This window comes from Lipotes vexillifer, unplaced genomic scaffold (assembly GCF_000442215.2).
Source record: "Lipotes vexillifer unplaced genomic scaffold, Lipotes_vexillifer_v1.1 scaffold1747, whole genome shotgun sequence".
NCBI lineage: Eukaryota > Metazoa > Chordata > Mammalia > Artiodactyla > Lipotidae > Lipotes > Lipotes vexillifer.
Window position 1 is genome coordinate 356,422 of NW_006772865.1, and position 20,183 is coordinate 376,604.

Sequence of the window (20,183 nt, forward strand, 5' to 3'; positions counted from 1 at the left end):
GGAAAGAGCTCAGCAGTGGAGTCAGACATACCAGTCCTGGCTCTGTCACTTACTATCTGTGTGACTTGGGCTAAGTTAATGTACTTTCTGAACTTCATTTCCTTCATCTATTTGCTAGGAATACTGTAACTCATAGTATAATTTGAAGATTAAGTGAGATGACAAAGCATCTAGCCCAAATGCTATGGCAGGTAGTTTCCCTTCAAGTTCCCTTAGAAAATAAAATTGATATTTCTTACCATGAAATACAGGACCCTTCCCAATTTCCCTTTCCAGTTTTATCTCGTCTTACCCACCATACTACTGTGTACTCGCATTCCAACAAACTTCTCTTAATACCTTAAACATGCTTTGTGTTTTCAAGACTGGCTTTGCCTTTCCCTCTGTGTCTGACAAGTTTCTTTTTGATCTTCGACTCCCAGTTCACATATTACCTTATGTGAAATCTTTCCTTACTCTCCTATAAGGCTGTTAAGGCATTTGTATATTATAAAAAATGTGCATTATTTAACCTATATTATAGTGTGATTGTCTTCTAACATAATTATCTGTAATTGCCTCCATTAGACTGCAAAAATCCTTTGAGTGTAGTTAAAAGCTGTCTTACTCATCTTTGTACAAAGTATGTCTGATACGTAGTACATGCTCATACATATTTTTTGTATTAAGTGAAATTCATAGCATGGACCATATATACAAATTACATTTACTAGGAGAGTACTTAAAATACTTCATACTTAGAAGGACATGCAGTAGGTTAGTATTTGTTGAGTAAATCAGCTGATCTGTATAAACAACCCTAATGTATATAATTACAGATATTTTTACTTTTAATCCGTAAATTCATCAGAGAATATCTACTTGATGGCAGTTCATTAGCCTAGTTTAGTACTGTTTGTTTGAAAGTAACATTGCATGTCTTCATAATTTAAACCTTTCACTAATACAGACTGATATATTAGTAAAATATTAATTTAAGGAATGACTTGAATATTTATAAATTTCTCTGTATTTCATTCAGTGTGAATTCTAGTATAATTTTATGTGGATTTTAATTAAATTATATTTTTCTGTTTTCAATACATACGGATATATTTTGTTGTCGTTCTTGTTGTACAGTTGAAAATGCCATGGATTGTCTATTAGAATTATCAGCCACTGACGCTAAAATAGAAGAATCGCCTTCAAAAAGCTTCGTTGCTTCTGAAAACCAAGTAGATGCAGTGGGATGTGAAATAATGGAAAAGTGTCCTCCTGAAGAAGAGAATGAAGATTCAAAAATGGATTCATTTTTGGACATGCAGCTAACTGAAGACTTAGATTCCTTAATACAGAATGCTTTTGAGAAATTGAACTCTTCTCCTGATGACCATGCATACTCATTTTTGCCTTTGCGAGATGTTAGTAATTTGAGTAACCCGAGTGCATTTATAAATTCAGATTCAAGTAGTACGACTCCCATTCTTTCTACCCCAAATATGGATTTGAACAGTGAAAATGTAGAGAGTTCTGCCTCTACATTAAGTTCAAATTCCTTAACTTCACATTCACTTTCAAATGAGTCCAAGAGTTTTACAAAGGATAACACATTGGCACTGGAAGATTCTCTTCTCAGTAATTCTTTAAATGTAGCAAATGACACTACGATAGATTGTAGTAACCAAATTCAGAAAGAGCTTTTAGAATCTGTGTGTGTTGAGACTCAGTTCTCTCAAGCCCCTGTAGATTTGGATGCCAACGAACTTCAGGCTCCTTTAAACCTTACTGTGCAAAATCTGGGGCTTGGTTTAATAGGTACAGGTGGAGATCAGAAATCTTCTGTCCCTGATGTTTTTGTACCTTCTGAAGAATTCAATTTCCAGTCACACAAACAGACTGAACTGCCACCAAAGGGGAAGGATGTGAACTACTGCCCAGTACTTACCCCTCTCCCTCTACTGCTGCCTCCTCCTCCCCCTCCACCAATGTGGAATCCAATGATTCCTGCTTTTGACCTCTTTCAAGGAAACCATGGCTTTGTAGCTCCTGTTGTAACCACAGCTGCACACTGGAGACCTGTCAACTATACATTTCCACCCGCGGTTATTTCTCATACTTCCCCAACAAAGGTATGGAGAAATAAAGAGGGAACAAGTGCTTATCAGGTACAAGAAACTCCAGTTTCTCAGGTTGTAAGAAAGAAGACATCATCTTATGTTGGACTAGTTCTTGTTCTTCTCAGAGGGCTTCCAGGATCAGGAAAATCTTTCTTGGCAAGGTATGAGGTTTAATTGAGTTTAAAGAAAGAGTGCCCTGAGCCATTCCTGTAACACGCGCTCTCCCTGCCCTTCAGGAGGAGGAATACTTTTAGTTCATAGAGATGTTTACTAATTTCTTTTAACTTTGTAGCTAATAGCACTGTTTTCTCTAGAAGTTTTTATTGAATTCTTTCATCTTAGAATATTTTGAGAGACAGAATAGAGGAAAAAATTAAAGATGATTCCAAGATTGTGAACTTGTGAAATCAACAGAAATAGGTTCATGTGGAAGAGAACTAATTTGAGTGGGAGAAAGATGAATTCAGCTTTGATTATAGAGATAAAGGGCCATAATTGATTTTGAATTCAAGGAAGTCTTATACACAAGAATTCTATGGGTAGTTGGTGATTTGGAAGTGTAGCATGTTGTTAAATAAGGTTATAGAAATAAATGTGTGATTTGAAGAAAGAACATGAGATGAACCACTGATAGAGAACTTCAAATTCTCAGTGATTTATTTCTTGCAAAATGTGCTCTCAGTTGTTTTATCTCAAATACCAATCTATGTCCCTTTTGTAATCAAGGAATGTTGTGGATGCCTTGGTGTGAGAGACTAGAGTCAGGGTTAGAGGCAGCTTTGTTGTGTTTTCAGTAGCACTTGTTAAAGAGTGTTGTTTTCAAAGTTTTCTCCTACCCTCCTTTAAATTCCAGAATATTTACATCTAATATATTTTATTTGCCAGTTTTTCCCTTTTCCTTCCAAATTTTAACTCTTTGCTCTCTTCTATTCTTAGCTGGGTCTTTTCTATTTGATCCTGGGTGTATCTAGCATTAGTGAGTATGCATGTATACCTTGATGAGCTCATTTTCAGTTTTGTTTTTTTTTGTTTTTTTTTTGCGGTACGCGGGCCTCTCACTGTCGTGGCCTCTCCCGCTGCGGAGCACAGGCTCCGGACGTGCAGGCCCAGTGGCCATGGCTCACGGGCCCAGCCGCTCCGCGGCATGTGGGATCCTCCCGGACCGGGGCACAAACCTGCGTCCCCTGCATCGGCAGGTGGACTCAACCACTGCGCCACCAGGGAAGCCCTTCAGTTGTTTTTTTTAATGTCCTTTCTTAGTGTGGATTTATTTCCCAATAAATTTCCACATATTCTACTCATACACTTCTAAGTATATTCTTCTGTAGACATAGGCTTTCTCATTGATTTAATGACCACAAGAATAAAAAACATTTTAATTTAATATTATAGACATTACAGTCAGTTATGATATTGCATTTTGTGAAAGATTGGAACAAAAGGTTGTACCTTAAAAGGTAATAGTGCTGTGACATTTGTTTGAAGAACTAGGTTTCAGAGGCCTTAGAGCCAGAGGCAGCTACAGTTAGCGATTGGGAAGAGAAAGAAGTGCTTGTCACAAAGTCAGAGCTTACTAATAATGTTTGAATGAATAGAGAGAAATAACTGGGAAGTACAGAGACATAGAAGCTGAGTTTTCTCAGAGAGAACAGTCCACAGTATTAAGCTAGCGTGCAAGCCCAAGGAAAATGAAAGATGAAAAAAGCTTTTGGATTTATTGGAAAGAAGGTCATGAATGGATATCTTGAAAAACAATTTTGTTGCACTGGGAAGGTGGAAGACCTTAAGACCTTAAAAAAGCATTTATACTAAAGCAGTTAAGGGAAGGAGAGAAGTTGGGTAATAGTTGAAAAAGGGGTCCTTAAAGTGTGGTTAAAATTTTAAAAGATAGCTGAGATGTATACACGTTTAAAGGGAAAAGACGAAGTAAAGTGTCAGAGGGGAAGACTTAGAGATAAAGGAGAAGAGGGTAAATGTAGGAGTCTTAAAAAGTGGGATCAAGTGAGCATTCACCAGAATGTGAGCTCCATGAGTGCAAGAATGTTTGTTGTTTTTATTCACTGATGTATGCTCAGTGCTTAAAACAGTGCCTGGCACTTAGTAGATGCTAATAAAAATTAAATTCAAAAGGTATATTTTAATATGGGAAAAGAATCTAAAAAAGAGTGGATATATGTGTAACTGATTCACTTTGCTGTACACCTGAAACTAACACAACATTGTAAATCAACTATACTACAATAAAAATTAATTTAAAAGTATATTTTAACTTCATGAATATTTATACATGTTTTAGGAGAGGATAAATGGTGATATTTTACAAATGGTTAGGAGGGTAGCATTGTTATGTCTCTGTGGATTCTGTTTGCTTAGTTTTTGCACGTATCTCAGTTACATAGAAGATAAATTCCAGAGTCAAGAAAGAGAGATGGGAGACTTCCCTGGTGGTCCAGTAGTTGAGACTTTGCGCTTCCACTGCAGGGGACACAGCTTTGATCCCTGGTTGGGGAACTAAGATCCCCTGCAACCTGTGCAGCATGGCCAAAAGAAAGAGATGTCAGAAAAGCCCCGCAAAACTATCTTAACTTTGTATAATTTAACAGATTAATAGTCTATTAACATTATATTTTTGGATGTTTTTGGCATACTCACTAAATTTATGGCAATATGCAAAGAGCTTCATCTACTTTTGAAGATCGGTTGACTATCAAGGTACTCACCTAATGGGAAGTGACCTTCCACTTAGAGTGAGTAAGGTAGATCAGTGTGTATCAAGTGACCAGATGAGGGGATTGCCTGTGACTGATAAGAGTTCTGAAGCATTTGCAGTTGTCTGGTTTTCTTGAAAATTAAAATGTGTTAATTTTCAAACCTTTATAGTATATAAAGCAAAGTAGCCTTGCCTCAGGTCAGTATACCTGGGAGTCAAACTTCTGCTTAGAGGATTTCTAGTGTGATTTTTTAAAAAAATATTTTATTTATGTATTTATTTTTGGCTGCGTCGTGTCTTAGTTGTGGCACACAGGATCTTTCGTTGTGGCATGCGGGCTCTTTGTTGCGGTGCACGGGCTTCTCCCTAGTTGTGGCGCATGGGCTCCAGAGCACGCGGGCTCAGTAGTTGCAGTGCGCAGGCTTAGTTGCCCCTCGGCATGTGGGATCTTAAGTTTTCTGACCAGGGATCAAACCTGCATCCTCTGCACTGGAAGGCATATTCTCAATCACTGGACCACCAGGGAAGTCCCTCTAGTGTGATTTGTTTGAATAATAAAATATTTTCATTCTTTTAAATAATAATATTTGAATTTTTAAGTCGGTTTTTTAAAAAATTAATTTATTTGTTTATTTTTGGCTGTGTTGCGTCGTCTTTACCTTGCGCAGGCTTTCTCTGGTTGCGGCGCGTGAGGGCTACTCTTTGTTGCGGTGCACAGGCTTCTCATTGCGGTGGCTTCTTTTTGTTGCGGAGCACGGGCTCTAGGCGTGCAGGATTCAGTAGTCGTGGTGCGCAGGCTCTAGAGCACAGGCTCAGTAGTTGCAACACATGGGCTTAGTTGCTCTGCGGCATGTGGGATATTTCTGGACCAGGGATCAGACCCGTGTCCCCTGCATTGGCAGGCGGATTCTTAACTGCTAAGCCACCAGGGAAGTACAATACTTGAATTTTTAATTCGGATCATGACCTTTCAAAAATTAGGAGAGAGAATTTAAATAGAAGAAAAATGAATGAAAATAATTACATTTATCATTCACAGGACTTTGCAAGAGGATAATCCAAGTGGAGTCATTCTTAGTACTGATGATTATTTTTACATAAATGGACAATACCAGTTTGATGTAAAATACTTAGGAGAAGCACATGAATGGAACCAGAATCGTGGTAAGAATAGACATCAGATGATGTGTAATATTAAGAGGAATATAAAGAAAAAAATCCACTTAGTGTTTGTATTTTGAGAGACGTATAACTTTTAAAAGTTATAATTATCTTTAATTCTAAATTATAACTATATATAATACAGGTAAAATTATAGCAATTCTAATGTTACATAGTAAGTGAAAGAGGTAGTCTCATAGAGTTGTTATGAGAATTAAATGAGCTAAGTTTTATAGAATAGCTTAGAACGTTGCATAACATGTTTAAGTTTTGTTTAGTCAGTGGGTTATCTTGTCAGAAGTAGTAAGTCAGATTTTCTGTGCTGGTTTCTGAATAGCTCAAGATGGTTACAGTTTTCTGGCTCTGGTTCCTGTTTCCTAAAATAGAATTTGCATTGTTAATCACTAGTCTTGCCTAGATTGGCTTAATTTTTATAGAGGATAGTGTGAATGTAAAAATGACTCTCCTCAAACTGAATCTGCAGGGAGATCACAGGTAAAACTTTAATTTCTTTATTAGTGCAACTGTCTATTCACTGAAGATGGTTTTATTATGAAATGTTTAGTTATGGATAGAGTTTTATGTGTGAAGTTCTTATTAAGACATATAGACAATATTTTACTTAGTGTTTCTTTTACTATAAATGCCCTGTGAAGGCTATTCTTGAGTTTGTCATCTTTAGACATTGTTAAATTTTTCTATATTCATTCTTGAACTAAATACTGAAGTGAAAACTCAGGAATACCAACACAAAAATAAACAGTGTGATGTGATGAAGAGCAGTCTTGGATTTGCCAGTTACTCGCTGTGTGATCTTGTGCAAGTTATTTATATTCTCCAGGACCCAGTGTCTTCATCTGTAAAAGGGCTTAATAATACTAAACCCCCAGGATTCTTGTAAAGGTTAAATGAGAATGAAAAGTGCTTAGTCGTAGTTCAGTGTGCCCTTTCTATAACAACAACCGCAACAATGATGATATGAAATTAATTGGCAGACTCTTTTTTTTAAAAGCTTTATTGAATGAGATAAGAATCAAATCGTTTTTAGCATATTCAGTGTTATACAACCATCACCACAATCAATTTTAGAACGTTTTTATCACTCCAGAAAGACGTCATACCCATTAGCAGTCACTCCTCATTTCTCCCCAACTCTCTCCCAGCCCCAGGCAACTACTACTTTACTTTCTCTTTCTATAGGTTTGTCTCTTCTGAACATTTCATACAAGTAGAATCATATAATATGTGGTCTTTGTGAATGGCTTTCTTTCATTTAGCATAATGTTTTTCAAGGTTCATCCATGTTGTGGAAAGTATCAGTACTTTATTCTTTTATATGGCTGAATAATATTCTATTACTTGGATCTGCCACATTTTGTTTATCCATTCATTAGTTGATGGACATTTGGGTTGTTTCCACTTTTTGGCTATTATGAATAATGTTGCTATGAACATGCCTGTCTATGTCTAACCTTTTTAGTAACTGCCAAGCTATTTTCCAAAGCAGCTGCACTATTTTACATTCCCAGCAGCAGTTTATGAGGGTTCCAACTTCTCTATATCTTTACCAACACATGTTATTATCTATCTTTTTGATTATAGCTATCCTGGTGGGTGTGAAGTGGTATCTTGTTGTGGTTTTGATTTGCATTTTCCTGATGGCTGATGATGTTGAGCATCTTTTTGTGTGCTTGTTGGCTACTTGTTTATCTCCTTTGGAGAGCTTTCTGTTCAAATCTTTTGCCTTTTTTTTTTTTTTTTTTTTTGCGGTACGCGGGCCTCTCACTGTTGTGGCCTCTCCCGTTGCGGAGCACAGGCTCCAGACGCGCAGGCTCAGCGGCCATGGCTCACGGGCCCAGCTGCTCTGCGGCATGTGGGATCTTCCCAGACCGGGGCACGAACCCGTGCCCCCTGCATCGGCAGGCGGACTCTCAACCACTGCGCCACCAGGGAAGCCCTTGCCATTTTTAAATTGAATTATTTGTCTTTTTATTATTGAGTTATAAGAGAGTATACAGAACTTCTAAAACTTCCAAATATTTTCCTTGTAAGGCTTATTTATTGTGGCTCATCATTAATTCCCTGAATGGTCTAATTCCTTGGGGAAAAAGGCAGTTTTATAAGAAAATCTCTTGCACAAGGCATATAATAATTGTTTATTTCAAATCAAGACATCTTGTTTTTTGTCACGTGTATGTGTGTTTGCCTATATTTTTTGTTTTTAAACTTTATTTTGGAATAATTTTAGGTTTATGGAAAGGTTTGCAAAGGCAGTATTGAGTTTCTCTATACCCCTCACCCATTTGGCCCTAATGTTAACATTTTATATAACTATGGTACATTTGTCAAGACTAAGAAATTAAAATTAACATTGGTACATTACTACTAACTAAACTCCAGATTTTACTTGGATTTTAGTTTTTCTACAAAAGTCCTTTTCTGTTCCAGAATCCAGATTCCGGATTCATGGTATCCAGAATCTTATCCAGGATACCATGTTGCTTTTAGCATGGTATGATATTGTTTTTAATGATAGCTTTTTTCCCCATTTATGCTATTTATACATGTAACATGCACGTCAAACTAAAATCAGACAGTTTTTATTTGATTTCTCTGATTATAATTTTAGTGTTTATTATTCAACATTTCCCTATGTTTTAATTTTTTATATATTCAAAAGTAGTATTTAGAAGTAGAGTTGTGAATAAAATTAGCACATATCTATGATTTTCAAATTATGAAAACAAGATCAGATTTTTTAAATATCAAGATAATCCTTAATATTGCTACTAAAAGTGATTTCTCATTTTCTGTTTGTATTTCAGCAAAAGAAGCATTTGAGAAGAAGGTATCTCCTATAATAATAGATAATACAAATCTACAGGCATGGGAAATGAAGCCATATGTTGCTTTGGTTTGTACCATGAATTGTCATAAGTCTAATAGTGGGTTTGAAATTATTGGGGGATGTTAATTACACAAGTGAATGTCAAGCAAACAGTCCTTGGACTGTATGTAACTGAGCTTTCTCTGGTCTTTAGCAAAATGAGAAAAATAGGAATAGTTTTTCTATAAAACTAAATTTATTCAGTTTTCAAATTTTGAGATTCAGTTTTTAAATTCTGAGATTGTTTTTGTTTTTTGATGTCTTTTATGAAAAGATAGTGGTATTAAATTATAATTTTATGTTTGTGTGTATTTATGTGTATGTATGTGTGTGTCTACACACACACACAACCATTTTCTTATTGCTTTTACTTGGCAGAATCAAAATTTGCTGGTTCTTTCTTAGTTCCCAAATTTATTTTGAAATTTTGCTATTCTGAGAAATTCAAAATTCTGTACATTCAGCTATTTTCAGTTCTCCAGATTTGCTGGATTCCTTTTTTGTCCAGCTTTGATGTCAGCTTTTTCAGGAAGTTAGCTTTCATTCACTTACTAAAAAGCTGAATTGGGCACTCTTTCTGCTTTCCTGGCACCCTGGCTTACTTCTGTCATAGTATTAAGCACACTGTTTTTATCAGTAGGCCATGGGTTGACTAACTTTTTTCTAGAAAGCACCAGATAGTAAATATTTTAGGTTTTGCAGGCCAGTTTCTGTTGCATATTCTCTTTTAACAACCTTTTAAAGATAAAAACACACACACACACAAAAACTATTCTTAACTCCTAGGCTGTACAAATACTGGCTGATGGGCTGAATTTAGCTCTAAGCTATCCATTTTTCTTGAGGGTAAGCCTATCATTTTTTTTCATCGTTGAATCTCCAGGATATAGCACTATGCTTGGCATATAATTAATATATATTCATTGAGTAAATTGATGAGTGAAGCTTTTGTGAGTATGGGTATTGTTTGTTTTATTACCCCAAGATTAGCACATCTGGCACATTGAAGCTCAGTTTGTTTCTTTAGTTAGTGAATATTGTACTTGCTGATTTATGTTCTTAACACATCTAACTTATACCCCATTTCTGTGCCCAGTGCACTTGTACTGTTTTGAAGTACAAGGTATGATTCTTTACTTTTCTGAAGAAAATTGTGTCCTTTGAACAAGTGAGATTTTACTTCTGTGCAGGGCAGTAGAGGGAACAAAGACCTGCTTTTAGTGCATTGGGAGCTGAAATTCAGTTTGCTTTGTGGCCTTAGGAGTTTCTAGTTTCTAGACTAATATATTCACCACTGGGACCTGCTTCCCCCTTAACCTTACTTGACTCCTCTGTAGGTTTTTCTTAGCTTCCTGCTCTCATCTTAGAAAGTTCTTTATTTTCCTATGAAAACAGGAAAAAAAAAACACTTTACTTTCCTTTGTAGAAAACAAAGAAGTCCTTGAATTATGTGTTTCTGATTTTCATTTAGGCTTCAGCCTTCTATAATGTTTTCTTTCCCCTTTTTTATTATATAATGATGGAAAATATGAAGCTATTTTTCCAGTATTGATTCCTTGACTTTTTGCAACTCTACTTAGAAGTATAAAGGACTCCTGTTTATCATAGATGCCAAATGCTTTTGTCTTCATAAAGAAGTAGATGTAGGAATTACTGTAGAGAAGAGGATCACTTTTTGCTTCTTTTGGTAGTAAGATAATGAAAGCTGTAGGGGAGTGGAATAAACAGTCTATTACCATCTTGACTGTCATTTACAAAAGTAGCTAAAGTAGTAAGAGATAAATAGGGAACAGTCAAATATGCTTAGTGGCAATTGGCAAAACGTGTGTGTGTGTATGTGTGTGTGTATGTATGTATGTATGTATATATATGGCAAAGCAATATCGTTCCTTGTGGGCTATCGTAGAGGTTGACCTAAGTCAGAATCCTCTTAAGTAATGTAACATATTATTAAGATTTGCCTATTGATATGGGAGTTGAAAAAGTCTTTAAATTCATAGTCTTTTTCTCTTTGTGTATGCGTGCATTTAAAATTAATTTGATCCTAACAGCTGTATGATACCCATTTAGGTAATTAGAGATCTGGGCTATTGCCAGGCCTTGAATCATTTGTATGAAATTTGGTGCTGAGGTGAGGAGATGGAAGTGAGTAAGCTCATTACAGGGTGTTATGTCACTACCTACCTTGGTGTCTGGGTTGAATTTTGGACTTTTCTGTCAGAATGACAGAAAATAGCAATGAACACTCTTGGCATCTTGTCATAAAGCTGAGAGGATCAATAGTGGGAGATGAGGTCAGAGATGTAATGGTGGTTGGGGAGATGGTAGGGCAGATTATGTAAGGGCTCATACATAGATCACTGTGAGGACTTTGGATTTTACCTTGGGTGACGTGGAAGATACATTAGTCTGCTCAGGCTGCCATAAAAAAAATACCATAGACTGGGTAGCTTCAACAAGAGGAAATTAATTTTCTCATAGTTCTGGAGGCTAGACGTCCCAGATTAAGGTCCAGCAGGGTCAGTTTCTGGTCAGAGTTCTCTTCCTCCCTTGCAGGTGGCCATTTTCTTGCTGTGTTCTCACATGGTGGAGAGAGCAAATTCTCCGGTGTCTCTTCTTTTTTTTTTTTTTTTTTTTTTTCTCCCGTTGCGGAGCATAGGCTCCGGACGCGCAGTCTCAGCGGCCATGGCTCATGGGCCCAGCTGCTCCGCGGCATGTGGGATCCTCCCGGACCGGGGCACAAACCCATGTACCCTGGATCGGCAGGAGGACTCTCAACCACTGCGCCACCAGGGGAGCCCCAGGGTGTCTCTTCTTATGAGGGCACTAATCTTAACAGATTAGGGCCCTAACCTTTTGACTTCATTTAACCCTAATTACTTCTATAAAGGTCCTATCTCCAAACACAGTCACATGGTGGGATGGTGGTTTCCACATATGGGATCTGAGAGGACACAATCATTCAGTTCATAACAGGGTTTTGAGCAGAGTAGTGACATGATCTGACTATTAAAAGGATCACTGTAGTGCAGCATTGAGAATAGACTTAGGAGTGGGGAAGAATGGAAGCAGGGAGACTAGTTAGAGGACTATAGTGGTAATTAAAGTAAAAGATCACATGATTCAGACCAACATGGTAGCGGTAAAGGTGATAGTGAGTAGAGATTAGATTCTGGATATATTTTTAAAGTAGAGCCAACTGAATTTCTTGTACTGATGTGGATGTGAAAGAAAGAGAGGCGTTAAGTGTGACATCAGGCTTGGTTTTTGGCTTGTGTAACTGGAGGTTGTCATCAGTTGAGATGGAGAGGGTTCAATTCAGGTAGAATAGTTTTTTGTTGTTTTTTTTGGTCACACTGCACAGCGTGTGGGATCTTAGTTCCCTGACTAGGGATCAAACTGCAGAGTCTTAACCACTGGACTGCCAGGGTAGTCCTCAGGTAGAATAGTTTTGTGGTGGGTGTGAGGTAATGAATTTCAGAAGTTTAGGTTTGACTGTGTTAAGTTTGTTTAATAGGTAATTGGATCTGTGGGTTTGGAGTTCAGGAGCGAATTCTGGGCTAACAATATATATCTGAGAGTCATTACCTAATGCATGATATTTAAAGCCAAGGAGTGGCATGATAATTACTGAGGAAGTGAGTGTGGATCAAGAGTAGAAGACCAAGGACTAAGTCTGGGCCATTCCATTGTGAGAAGAGGTCTGGGTGAAAGGGAAGGACTAACAAAAAAGACTGAGAACACCCACCCAGCTGGAGGAGTAGGAAAAGCAATGGTAATGAAAACAGTGTAAGAAGAGAGTGATGAACTGTGACAAATGCTGCTGAGAGGCAAGAGAGTGAGAATTAACCGTAGCATTTTTCAACGTGGAAGTAATTCATGGTTTCCATGCCCAGTTTCAATGGAGGAGCCAGTTGGAGTGGGTTTGAGAGGCTAGAAGGGGAAGAATTGGAGACAGAATATAGTTATTATTTGAGACGTTTTCCTGCAATGGGAGTAGGAAAATGGGGAGATAGCTGTCAGGGGATGAGGGGTTAGAGTAAAATGGGAGAAATAACTGAATGTGATGAGATTGATTCAGCAGGGAGAGAAAAATTAATCATGCCTCAGAGGGGAGAGTTGCTGAACTCAGTTACCCTTGAGATAGAGAAGATGGGTCTAGTGCACAAGTATAGGGCTTGGCTTTTAGATTACAGCCATATTAGAGTTTTGAAAAATAGAATGAGCTGTCATTTAAGATGGTTTTAAACTTACAAAAGTCGTACATAAAAAAGAATGCCTAAAGTCCTATCCCCTTGAGGTAGGTGCTTTTCATAGTATTTTTGAGAATCTTTCCAGCAGTTTTTATATATATACAGATGTGTGACTAAGCCTTTTTTATTCAAGTGAAAATTCTGTATCTTACTTTCTTAACAATTTATATTAAGAACATTTTCTCATTAACACATATAGTATTTTTAAAACCATTGTGTATATTTTCACTGTATGGCTGTATCTTCATTTCTTTAGCCAGTTCCATGTTAATAGACACTAAGTTGTTTGTATTCTTTTGCTGTTACAAATAATGGCGAACTGGATATCTTCTTGTATATATATTTCTCCACTCTGACATAAGTTTTTATCAATAGCATAAATTTCTGGAAGTTCATTGCTGGATCAAAGAGACTATGCATTTTACCAGGTAACACACTCATCAAGATTAGATAATCTTTTAGGTTCTTTCAGTTTTAACATGCTGTGAATTTGGAAACAATGAATTAAATTTCATGGAAGTAATTATTTTAAAATGCATTTGTCTTTTTTGTATGTAGTCTCAAAAACATAAATATAAAGTCCTTTTCCGGGAACCGGATACCTGGTGGAAATTCAAACCAAAGGAACTTGCAAGGTAAAACTTGGAGTTTATCTAACGTGTTTTTAATTTCATGAGAGTGATAGAAAGTCCATCTAGATTTTTTTCCCCTTGTAAATAATGAATGAAACAAAATGTATTAGATTGCGGCTTTGCCACTTAAAAATTGATAACAAATTTTGTATTGCCTATAGGCTTTCTTTTATCAGTTTGTGAAGAATTTGTCTTTCTGTTCCTAAATTGTTAATTAACAGAAAAATTCCAATTGTCTTATATAGTCAGTACTTTATTACTTATTAATAATATAATGTCAATATCTGAAACTAGAAGAGATTCTAGGATTTGGCAAACCTGAACCGTGTGCCACTGGCAGGAACAAATACTTGTAGCTGCCTAGTGACTCACAATGCTGGACAGAAGTGAGGAGGTATAAATGGAAAAGGTAGCTGTCCAGGTTTTTCACTACCCACTCTGCTTTCCCCCCAAGGTTATACTTTTTTCTTTGATTGTTTGACTTGGATAAAAATGTTAACTCAGGACATGGACGTACACTGTATTTTGTTTTGTGCTCTGTATTCCCTTAGAGATAGCCCTAAATTAATTTTGGTCAGGTTATTTTCTCCATGGTAATTTAAACTAATGTCAGTACTAAATAAAGGACAACCTAACTTTAGGATATTCACAGTGTTGTGCAAGCATCACCACTGTTTTATTGACGAACGTTTTCATTACCTCAACAAAGAAACCCTGTATTTGCTATTAGTCACTCCCAGTTCCCCTTTCCCTTGGCAACTACTAATCCGCTTTTCTGTCTCTATCAATTTGCCTATTCCAGACATTTCATATAAATGGGGTCATACAATATGTGACCTTTTGTGTCTGACATCTTCACTTAGCATAATGTTTTCAAGTTTCCCCCAAGTTGGAGCATGTATCAGTACTTCATTCCTTTTTATTATCCTTTTGATACATTACTAGATACATTACTAGATTTGGTTTTCTAGTACTTCATTTAGGATTTTTGCATCTGTATGAATGAGTGAGATTGACTTACAGTTTTTTCTTCTTTGCCCTGTCTTGCCTGGTTTTGGTATCATGGTTTTAGGTTCATAACATTAGTTGGGAAGTATTTCTTCTCTTTTTTGAGTTTATGTAAGTTTGAATGTTTGATAGAATTTACTTATGAAACTGTCTGGATCCTCTGTTTTCTTTGTGAGAAGTTTCCATTGGAATTTGTCCATTACACCAAAGTTTTCAAATTTATTAAGACCGTTTATGGGACTCCCCTGGTGGTGCAATGGTTAAGAATCTACCTGCCAATGCAGGGGACACGGGTGCAAGCCCTGGTCCGGGAAGATCCCACATGCCGCAGAGCAACTAAGCCCATGCGCCACAACGACTGAGCCTGTGCTCTAGAGCCCGCGAGCCACAAATACTGAGCGCTTGTGCCACAACTACTGAAGTTCACGTGCCTAGAGCCCATGCTCCACAACAAGAGAAGCCACCGCAATGAGAAGCCTGCATACCGCAACGAAGAGTAGCCCCCACTCCCCGTAGCTAGAGAAAGCCCACGCGCAGCAACGAAGACCCAACGCAGTCAAAATATAAATTAAATAAATAAATACATAAAACAAAACACTTTTTATTAAAACTCTTGTAGTATTCTCTTACCATTTACATCTCTGCTGCATCTATACTTTTAAATCCTAATGTGTTTATGTGTATCTTCTTTTTTTTCTTGATTACTCTTAACAGAGATCAGATTTTTTTGTTTTTATAAATTTATTTATTTATTTGTTTTTGTTTTTCTTTTTTGTGGTATGCGGGCCTCTCACTGCTGTGGCCTCTCCTGTTGTGGAGCACAGGCTCCGGACGCGCAGGCTCAGCGGCCATGGCTCACAGGCCTAGCCGCTCCGCGGCATGTGGGATCTTCCCAGACCAGGGCACAAACCCGTGTCCCCTGCATTGGCAGGCAGACTCTCAACCACTGCGCCACCAGGGAAGCCCTATTTATTTTGTTTGTATTTTTGGCTGTGTTGGGTCTTCGTTGCTGTGCACGGGCTTTATCTAGTTGCAGCAAGTGGGGGCTACTCTTCGTTGCGGTGCGCAGACTTCTCATTGTTGTGGTTTCTCTTGTTGCAGAGCATGGGCTGTAGGCATGCGGGCTTCAGTAGTTGTGGCACGAGGGCTCAGTAGTTGTGGCTCACGAGCTCTAGAGTGCAGGCTCAGTAGTTGTGGCGCACAGGCTTAGCTGCTCTGCAGCATGTGAGATCTTCCTGGACCAGGGATCAAACCTGTGTCCCCTGCATTAGCAGGCGGATTCTTAACCACTGTGCCACCAGGGAAGCCCGAGATCAGATGTTTTATTAGCCTTTTCAAATAGACATCTTTCTGCTTTGTTGATCTTCCTATTATAAGTTTGTTTTATGTTTCATTCATTTCTGCTTCTTTTATTCTACTTTCTTTGCTTTAAAAAAATCTCTTCTGCTTTGTTTATTCTTTTTTTGGGGGCTGCATTGAGTCTTCGTTGTGGTGCGCGGGCTTCTCATTGCAGTGGCTTCTCTTGTTGGGGAGCACGGGCTCTAGGCGCATGGGCTTCAGTAGTTGTGGCATGTGGGCTCAGTAGTTGTGGCTCTCAGGCTCTAGAGCACAGGCTCAGTAGTTGTAATGCACAGGCTTAGTTGCTCCACGGCGTGTGGGATCTTCCTGGATCAGGGCTTGAACCTGTGTCCCTTGCATTGGAAAGCAGATTCTTAACCACTGAGCCACCAGCGAAGCCCTAGGTCATTTTCTAATATGAGCATTTAATGCTATAAATTTCCCTAAGTATCATGTTAGATGCCCCTAGAATTTTAATATATAATATCTTCTTTTTATCATTTATTTCTATTTTGCATTACTGTTACTTTAATTGTTTAACCCTTGGGTTGTTTAGAGCTAAGTTTTAAATTTTGGAACAGATGGTTTTAAAATTTATCTTTTCAAAAAAATTGGTTTTCAACTTTACCGCAGTAGGTAAGATTGTGCGGTTTGTATGATACTAATTCTCTGATATTTTTAAAGATGTGTTTTACTAGTTCATTGTCAATTTTTTATAAATGTTCATATTTGCTTGATAAGAATGTATAATAGTTATAGTATATTAATATATCATTAAATCATGCTTATTCTTTTGCTCGCATCTGTAGCTTTTCAGAAAATTTTGCTTGATGGATTAATGTTTAAGAGAGGGATGAGAAAATGTATTATGGGAGGGGTGTTGATATCTCCCTCTATTATGTTGATTATGTCAGTTTTTCCTTATAATTCTGCCCATTTTTGCTTTAAATATACTGAGGATATTTTTTGAAGTACATATAAGCTTAAGATTTTTATATCACTCTAATTGAACCTTTTATCCTTGTCTAGTAGTTTTCTTTTATTAATATTAATTTTTGTTATAAAATCTAATTTGTCTAATATAGATAGAACTATACCAGTTCTTTTAGTTAGTATTTGAGTGTTACTTCTTTTTCTATACTTTTCCTTTCAACCTTTCCGTATCTTTGTGTTTAGATGTATCTCTTATAGCCAGTATGGCTGGGTTTTAAAAAATTCACTCTATCTTTGGCTTTTAATTGCTAAGCTTAGTTCTTTTAGTTATTTTGGGTATTCATATAATTGGTCTTGTTTCTTGCTGTCTCTCTCTGTACTTTTTATTAATCTCACCTTTTCTGTGATTGTTTTTTCTCCTATCACAGAAAATTATATATTTGATTTTTTTTCTTCCTGTCTTGCCTTTTTTGGATTTTTTTAATTGAATGCAAATTTTCTTACTCGTTTTTTTCCTTCTCTACTAATTTGGAGATTATATACACTTTTTAAACTCTTTTAGTGGTTACATTAAAAGTTTTATCATGCAGACTTTAAAATTAAACCATTTTCCTAGCTTTCCTCTTCACGAATGCAAGGACTTTCAAACATGTTAACTCTGATACTTACCTCCCTTCCAACTTACATGCTATGATTGTCTGGAATGTACAGATGGTGTTTTCACTCGTGTAGTTATTTGTGCTGTGTGTAGTGCTTTGTGCTTAATTTTCCTTTCATTATAGGTCTTTCATCTGAGAATTTCCTTCTGCCTGACAGTTCATCTTTTAGGATTTTCTTTACATTGTAGACCAGTTTCATGTCAATCTCTTTCTTTTTTTAATCTGAAAATCCTTTTATTGTCCTCATTCTTGTAAGATACTTTTGCTGAGTGTATATATTCTAGATTGATAGTTTCCGTTATTGTTGATGACATTTGTCCATTATTATTGTTGTCAGGTGTAATTCTAATAGTTGGTTTCTTTGTAGAGGATTAGTTTTTTTTAAATTTCTAGTTGCTTTTAATATCATCTCTGTCTTTGGTGAATGACAATATCAGTACTGTGTTTCTAGTTGTAGATTTCTTATTTATCTTGCTTAAGATTTGTTGGATTTGTGAGATTAGGAGATTGATGTCTTTCATCAGTTCTGGAACATTCTCAGCCATTTTTCTTTAAATTGCTTCTGTCCCACATACTCTCTCTTCTCTTTCTGGGACTTGGATTAGATGTATACTAGACCTCTTTGCTCTGTCCTCTATGTCTATGTCTCAACCTCTCTTTCATATTTTCTATCTCTAGAGATATTTTCTATCTCTAAACCAGATAAGACTGAGGTATTTAAATATGAAAGCCAGATTTCTCCAGGGGGCAAATGCTAATATTAGCCCCAGGATCCAGACACTAAAGTTGGATCCAGCCTGAGATAGGAGAGTTTCAACTGGGATGTTTTCATTAAGACAAGACCCTTCAAGTACTAAAGCATACCATCTTGCCTCCTGGCAGATGCAAATTCAGATGCTGTTTGAATGAAAGCAACCCCAGTTTAAGGCCTAAGGATTCCCATGTATTAGATTCAACTAAGTGTGAGCTCATAAACAAAAACAAAGGAATAAGCTACCATGAATGAAAGCACAAAAATAACGAACTTCATATTTGGACATCCAGAGACTTCAAATACTAAGAATGTTTTTTCTTTACTTGAACTTAAAATGTGTTAAAGTGTGTGTCTGCTTTAATTCGTATGGGATCCAGTTTTACTGTAATAGGAGTGTCCTTTGGCACATATAGTCTGCTGTACTGGCATAAGTGGAAGCCTCTGTAGTGGAATTTTTTTAGTCACTAGTTAATCAATTGAAATGATGGTCATGTTCGTATGAGATTTTTTTTGGCAGAGCTTGAGAATAACTTCTCTTAAAGTTATTAAGATCTGCTGTTTTTTTCCAAGTTGATGAAGGATGTTTGGAAAAGATTGTATGGCATGACTAAGAAAATGGTAATTTAGGACATTCTGAATAAAATGAAACTTAGAATCAGATAGTTTATATTGTGTCATATTAAACCAGTTTTGATATTTTTATGTATTAGAAATGTGTCATTGTTTATCTTAACATTACATGAGCCGATTTTTTAAAAACTTAATTACCAGTGTTCCTTCTACCCTTTTTTTCCCCTGGAATTTTTAGGCGTAATATTCATGGGATAAGCAAAGAAAAAATAACAAGAATGTTGGAACACTATCAACGTTTTGTTTCAGTGCCCATAATCATGAGTTCTTCAGTTCCAGAGAAAATGGAACGTATCGAGTTGTGTGCATATTTTTGTGACAGAAGTACTAGGTAGGTTAAAGTCTCTCTGTACAGAAATTCAATTTAAAAACTTAATTTTACAAAATCTGATAATTTAGGAACTTCTAAAATCACTGCCAAATAACTTTAAAAATAAGGTAGGCATTTGTTGTTTGTAGGGTTTAGGTATATAGTCTTACCTGGAGCAGGATATATATGGTTAGCAAGAGAAGTAAAAGTTTATGTGGGTGATGACATACATGGGGGTTTCATTGTCTTTTGGTTTATGTAGGTCCATGTTTACACTATGAATACTCCTGCCTTCTTTATTTAACTTGCTGCTATTCCAGTATTTATCTGTTACCTTATCTACGCTCTGTTGTTATTTTGTATATAGTCACATTACTTCTTAATTTTCTTAGGTATTAATAAAAATACTCTTCCAAGCTAGTATCGTAAAAATGTATTATGCATGGTATACTTTTTTTACTAAGTAATAACAAGTCACAGCCTTTTGAAAGTTTGCAATTCAGGATATTACTGATTATGTTAAAAACATTTAGGATACATAAACAATTGAATAAATAAATGAGTAAAGAAGAGTCTTAAATATAAATAGAGTTCTGAATTGCTCACATTTATTGATGATTAGGGATGAGAGACCCTTTTAAAAAGGAGTTGGGAAAAGAAAATTCGCAAATGCTCTTTTATTGAGGAGCAGTATTGCAAAGTGGTTAAGAATATGGGCTCCTTAGCTGTATTTCCTGGCTTCAAATCCCAAAGCTTTGTAATCTTTGACAAATTATAAAATCTCTCTGTACTCTGGCTCCTCATTTGCAAAA

General features: G+C 36.6%; 1 protein-coding gene across 1 annotated transcript in view; it reads left to right on the forward strand.

Annotated features, from left to right (window-relative positions):
- Positions 1-20,183, forward strand: part of N4BP2 (NEDD4 binding protein 2) — a gene marked incomplete at its 3' end in the record, with an annotated part of 79,206 nt that overhangs the window by 34,051 nt on the left and 24,972 nt on the right. The window contains exons 4-8 of the mRNA XM_007447932.1: positions 1,120-2,257; positions 5,846-5,970; positions 8,793-8,881; positions 13,666-13,742; positions 19,240-19,392. Of these exons, the coding sequence (XP_007447994.1) occupies positions 1,120-2,257; positions 5,846-5,970; positions 8,793-8,881; positions 13,666-13,742; positions 19,240-19,392 (1,582 nt within the window). The remainder of the gene's footprint in view (positions 1-1,119; positions 2,258-5,845; positions 5,971-8,792; positions 8,882-13,665; positions 13,743-19,239; positions 19,393-20,183) is intronic.